The sequence below is a fragment of the Excalfactoria chinensis genome, chromosome 2, assembly GCF_039878825.1.
Source record: "Excalfactoria chinensis isolate bCotChi1 chromosome 2, bCotChi1.hap2, whole genome shotgun sequence".
Taxonomy (NCBI): domain Eukaryota; kingdom Metazoa; phylum Chordata; class Aves; order Galliformes; family Phasianidae; genus Excalfactoria; species Excalfactoria chinensis.
Genome location: NC_092826.1, coordinates 117,772,011 through 117,778,010, shown reverse-complemented (window position 1 = coordinate 117,778,010; position 6,000 = coordinate 117,772,011). Strand labels below are relative to the sequence as shown.

The window sequence follows — 6,000 nt, the reverse complement described above, 5'->3', positions numbered from 1 at the left end:
TAGTGTCCATAGCACTACTGCAATATCTATTTCATTCAAAAAACAAAAACAAAACAAAAAAATCACCTATCTCTCATCACAAAGACTAAAAGAGCTTCATTTATACAAGAAATTAACAGTGCTAATAATTTAGTAACAGTCTGGTACAAATTCAATTCACGGCAATGACATGAAGTGTGATTACGGTGGCAACAAGCAGGGAGCTTGGTTTAGATGGCACCGGAACTGCCAGGAGAAGAAAGCAGATGCTAACAGCCCCACGGGCTCCTTTCCCCCCACCTGTTTCAAAAAGAACACCGGGGCTCTGCTCAGCTGTAGAAACAAGCTCCCTCCAGTCTGCTCCCATTCCTTTCAATTCCCTCTACAAGCACCCAGCAGAGGTTTGGGAGAAACAGGCAAGAATTCTGCGAGTCAGATTAGGACTGTCTGGCCACAATAGTGGGTGATGTCTTTAGTTTCTTAACTGAAGTTACAGGTTTGGCATTAGGAAGTTTTTTTGTTGTTGTTGTTGTTGTTTTTTTGTTGTTTTTTTTTTTTGTATTCATTGTTGTTGTTTTGTTGGTTGATTTTTTTTCTAATTTAAATCCACTGCAGAATCAATTGTTTCACATACTTTTACCTCTTCGAGGGTCAAAATTTGGAATAAAAAGGTCACTTCAAGAAAAAAGAAAACAGAAACTGGGCAAGAAATGTTCTCACTCTGTTTATAAGACCATGGTCCTCTGAGGGCACAAAACCTGAAGATCAGCTTATTGCCTGCAAGGTGCATTTCCCAGCTTGCACCATTCCATTACTAAATGTTTATGTGGTTCTCTGCTGAGGTTCCAAGGACGCACCTTTTCCTAACACTGGTTTTGCTACATGTTCTCATATAACATTCTTATCTGTCAATCTATTCCACAACTCCAACTTCTAAGAAGTCAGAGCCATGTTTACCTCACGAGTTGTGAAAACTGTTCTTTGGGCACACTGACAAGGCGTGTTTCAGTGGCAGCAACACATAGTAAAGCATTTTCCCCTTCCACAACCCAGTGCAGCACTGAAAAACAAAAACTACTAAGTCACACAGAACGTAAGCATGCCAAATGAGACAGCAGTGGTAGAAATATGTCAATATTCCAGGTACCCAGTAGGCCTGCTGACCTCTACACAGTATTAGTTCAAGTTTATCGTATCGAAGAGGAGGAGAATACGGAACAGAAAAAGAATAAAGTTTCATCCATTCAGGCATAACAGCCAGGCACTCCAATAACTCAGCTCAACTCATTTACAAAAGCAAAATCAAAACTATCAAGTGTTAAACCGAGTGCTTTATCAAAGCATAAATGCTCCCATGCTTCAAGTGATGAAATGCGAGTTCTCACATAACATACTCAACAGCTTCCCATGCACCTTCAACTCAAATTAGGCTAGCTACAGAATTCATGTTTTTCCTAGTCAAGTTATCTTGGTTATGTTCTTTTGTACTTGCTTTTATCCTCAGTGCATCTTAAAAAAAAAAACCTTTTCAAAAGGTTAGCAAGTTAACCCTAATACAGCAATCATAACATAGAGCCTTTTGCACTCACTCAAACAGTAAAATAATCCGATTAGTTACAACGGAACCAGTACATATTTACACCTTTATACAAAGTTTACACATTTCTCCCATTAGGCACGAAGTTGATTTGTCAAACTCAAGAGGCAATGAAGGGGTGGTGGGGAGAGGAAAAGAGGACTGGAGAAAGAATCTAAGTATTTCCATTTAAAAAGACTAGCTGTAAAAATAAAAGTCCTTCATCGTAAGCTAGTTTGCTTTGGGAGCTTGGTTCCCATGAGGATCCCGGAGGTGAGGGATGTCGGACCTTTCATCTGCATGCTGGAACCCACCATGGTGGGGAAGCTCCGGTTCCTTCGGATGCCAGTGTTCAGCTGGATGCCCCCAATGGCACTGGTCACAGTAGGGCAGCCCAGCGGAAGAGTGTCTGGTGCCAGGCCTCCGGGAACAAGTGCCCTCCCTGGTCCTTGTGCTCCACAGACAAGAGGTCCCTGGTCATCAGTTAAAGGAGGAGCTGGCACTTGCCCTGAACTCACAACTTTGGCAATACCAAACCTCCTGACCTTGTCCACAAGATTAAGGTTGGAAACAGACACGTCAGTCTGACTCTCACTGTTCCTGATGTTCTTTTTATTCCTCACCTCCTTCAAGATGGAACTAGCAGGCTTCGAAGCCAAGAAGTTGTCATAAGGTGGGCTGGTGCACTTGAACTCAAAAGACGGAGGGGAAGAAGAAGGTGTCTGCATAGGTGAGTTTGGTGGAGTGGAAGGAATGATTGCCATCTTAGGGGAATATGTGTTCAGGAGGGTGCCTTTGCTGGCTCTGTCCCAGCTCTGCGGATTGTACACTGCTGCTGAGATGCCCCTTTCCTTCAGCAGCCACACCAGCCCCAGAGATGTGCTCATTGTTGTCGTGGATTCCCGCAGGTTTGTGAAGGATTCGGCCAAACTCAGACGCCGAGGAGTACAGGGAGTAGCCACCGGGGTGCCTTTCAAGTTGCTAACGCTGCCACAAGCTGGAGTAGGTGCTGCGTTAAGGCTGAAAGCAAAGGAGCAGTCAAATTATTCTCTCATTAAGGAATTAAAACTGTAAGCAAAATTTTTAGCCTTGAGCAGGGACTTTCATCCATTATGAGAGCGCATGGGAAGATGTAAATTTCCCAGGCCCTCACAAATGTAAGCAATACAGCAACACCTCTTACAAAATGCATTTCTTCTCTACGCAGGCAGTGCCAAGGGATTAGTGCATTTCTCAACAGACAACCCCCAACATTTCTTCCAGTAAACTATTAAACTGACAGGTTTGTGTTAACTTCTTCAGTTTTTCCTCCCAATCTATTAGCTCTTACTTGCTTCCACAAGACAAAGAAACAGTAAAATAGGCTTCTAGTGTGGCTTCTGAGCACACCTAACTGCTGGTCATTTTGGTACAGCTGGGTCACAGCAGAGCTAAGGGAAGAGGGGAACATATTTGCTACAGAAGCCATCTGTAGCAATGTTTCTGGAATTTGGAATTGTTACTACCAACATGCACTTCTGCAAGGTCTAGCCCTTCTTCCCTTACGTAGAATTTGTTTACGTTTACAGGGAAAGGGATGTGGGACCTGACTTTTGATGGTGATGCACAGTGGTGTGAACAAACAAACAAAATCAGAAAAATACAGTCAAACTCTTGGTCATCAACTGACTAGCAGGTAGCTGATAACTCAGCAGCAAACTGAGCATGACAAAGAGCCATTCTACTGTTAATTCAGTTACAATAGTGGTTTCTGCAGTTTGAAACATGGCTAAATTTTCTCTCAAATCTAGTTCTTTCCTTTACTTTAAGCATTGACTCATTCCTCTAGTGACATTCTCAAAGTCTTTAACAATGCAAAAGCTGATGCTAACAAGAATTTACTGACTTGAGGGCTCAGCACTGCTCAAAGATGGAAATCTTCCCCATTACCTTGCCAGGTTAGCAAGTAGAACACACTCAGCAAATAGTCAGACAAGCACCAAAGCCAAAGCAAGAGAGAGATCAACTAAGCAGGTGGGAGTGGGAAATAGGGGTAAGGGTGGGATTTCTCTTTTCCAAAGAGCCAAGCTGTTGTATTGGTTCAGCCATGGCATGCAACTTCAACTGCAGTTGGGTTCTCTGCACCAAGGAATGAATCAAATAGCCATATTGAAACAATCTGGATGGATTTCCAGGTGTAGATACGTCTCAGGCCAAATAATTGCATCTTTTTTTGTCCACAAGGACAAAAGGGCCTATGTAATCACAGACTCATTTAACCTTACGTCAACACTACTATGGCTGAAATAGGAAATCCTAGGAGGTTTTGTTGAGTTTTTGACGAGAGCTTTGTCTAACTGCATACAGCAATCAGCTGACATGACTTGATACAACGAACTCTAGTCCACCGATCTCCTGAAAGTCAACAGCACTAACATCTCTATGGTACTCCATAAATGATGAAACATTGGCCTGACATCAACAACATCTACTGAAAGCAGTACAATTGTAAAGGTTTTTTTTTGCTTGTTTCTTTTCTTTTTGTTCTGTTTTTTACAATTCAACAGGAGGAATCCCACATGTTCCTACCTGTAAAATGCAGTGAAACACTTTTGAGAGAACTGACATGTAGGGTAATTTGTAATTTGAAAATCAGCCTTGCCGAGCTGCCCCAAAATCTGTTGTCTCACACCACCCTGTGGGCTGTGGCAGTCAGTACAGGCATACAGACAGCAGCTGGGCTACAGGAAAGTATAATTAGGAATTCTCTTAACATTCACTGTCAGTGGCAGGGGAGGACTCCCAGCAAAGCGAAGATCACACGCACCCACACACACACTATCTGAAGGTAAAGCTGAGCAGAAACAAAGAGTTAGCTCATGGCTCCTCTCATAAGCACTGATTAGAGTTAAACCTTCACAGCTGCACTTGCAGGTTGTGATGCATCTTCCTTAATGCAAGTACAAAAGAAAAGCATAAGGGAGGGAGCAGAAAGAGGAAGGGAGCTTATTCTGTGAACTGACTTCCTGCAGGACAGGATGAAGTGCATTTTGGAAACTCAAGACAAGAAGCTTCTAAGATGTCCTAGCTATGAGGTGAAAACTACAGCACTTTAATTGCTTTTTCCCCGCTCCAGCCCCAGATTTCAGTAAGTTCAGAAGTAGTTAGATTAGCATTTATACTAATTTGTCAGTACTGGTACGCATTACGGTGCAGTTAAAAAAAAACAAAAACACATCCCTGTAAGGAAGTGGGTATTATGTAGGTGCTATTTTTTTGTTTGTTTATTTGTTTAGTTGATCATTACAGTATTACTTTAAACAAGAACTACTTTACCCTTCAAACTGACCAACACTGCAGAGCAACACAGAAACAGGCTCAGTCTGGGCTCAGCAAATGAGCCCAGGGACAGTGCCAGAGTTAGACTGAGAAGAAACAAACGAGCGCCTCATGGAGCTGCTGAAATTTAGTCGGGTTAGAGCAGAGCCTGGGTTAGAGGCCAGGTTCAAATGAAACCAGTCAGGAGATCTGAATTCTTGGGGTTAGCTGGTGCCACAAACATGGGCATTCCTTCCATGTGGCCCCGCCAGCACAGGCAGCGTTGCTCACCCCCTGCACGCTGGGTCCTAGTGTCTGCCCTACATCTCCTCTCAGCATAACGTGACATAATGCAGTTTCCTCATTCTTCTCACATGACCTGTGAAGAATCATTTACAGTTGGTAAGGAGGAGCTCTTTCTTCAGCGCACACAGTGAACACATCACAGTGTTTATTTTGGTCTTTTTCCTCCTGAACCAGTTACGAATTTTGGAGTAATCACGTGACCTGATGATGTACTGAATTTAGCTGTCAGCTATGGCTGATTTGTTAAGATTTAGTAACCAGCACGATCAGAGAGTTTATTACAGCCACAGTTAACAGCAATTCAACAATGAAAAGAATAAAATAGAATTGCAGCCAAATAAAGGGGTTCTCTTCAGCAGCAGAGTTGAGGAGAGAGAAAGACAAGAGAGAACAAAGAAAAATGAGCCAGGCCACGATTAGCTCACTACAATTGGAAAGGGAAGCAGAAAAGTTACAGTTAATCATCACCTATTTCCTTTACACGTATTTATCACCTCAGAGGTGTTCATATTTAATACCCTTACTTCTCATGCGTTCCTTAGGTGGCCAGTGCCCATCTGATGTCTAAACAAGTCTAGACACACCATCTCTGAATGGGTACCTACACAGGGGTACACTCCCCCATAGGAGCTGAAAGGGACAGAGAAAGCAATGAGGCATTGTCCTTCTAAACAGAAAAATACACTTTAACTTCTGATTTGCTAAGGAAGGAAACTGCCCTCCTTAGGTATTAAATTCATTCCCACTCCTCAATTCTCAACTCTATGCCTTCCATAATCGCTTGCCCATACATACCAACTACTACTATTAAGCCAGTCCATTGTTTTGAGTCTGGCTGCTAA

At 42.8% G+C, this 6,000-nt stretch overlaps 1 protein-coding gene across 5 annotated transcripts in view; it reads right to left on the bottom strand.

The window, feature by feature from the left end:
- Positions 1 to 553: 553 nt before the first annotated feature.
- The window catches only part of TRAK1 (trafficking kinesin protein 1), a 122,426-nt gene continuing 116,979 nt past the window's right edge, over positions 554 to 6,000 (bottom strand). For all 5 annotated transcript variants that reach the window (XM_072330566.1, XM_072330564.1, XM_072330565.1 and 2 more), the window contains one exon: positions 554 to 2,575. In XM_072330566.1, coding sequence (XP_072186667.1) covers positions 1,777 to 2,575 — 799 coding nt within the window. In that variant the 3' untranslated portion in view covers positions 554 to 1,776. The remainder of the gene's footprint in view (positions 2,576 to 6,000) is intronic.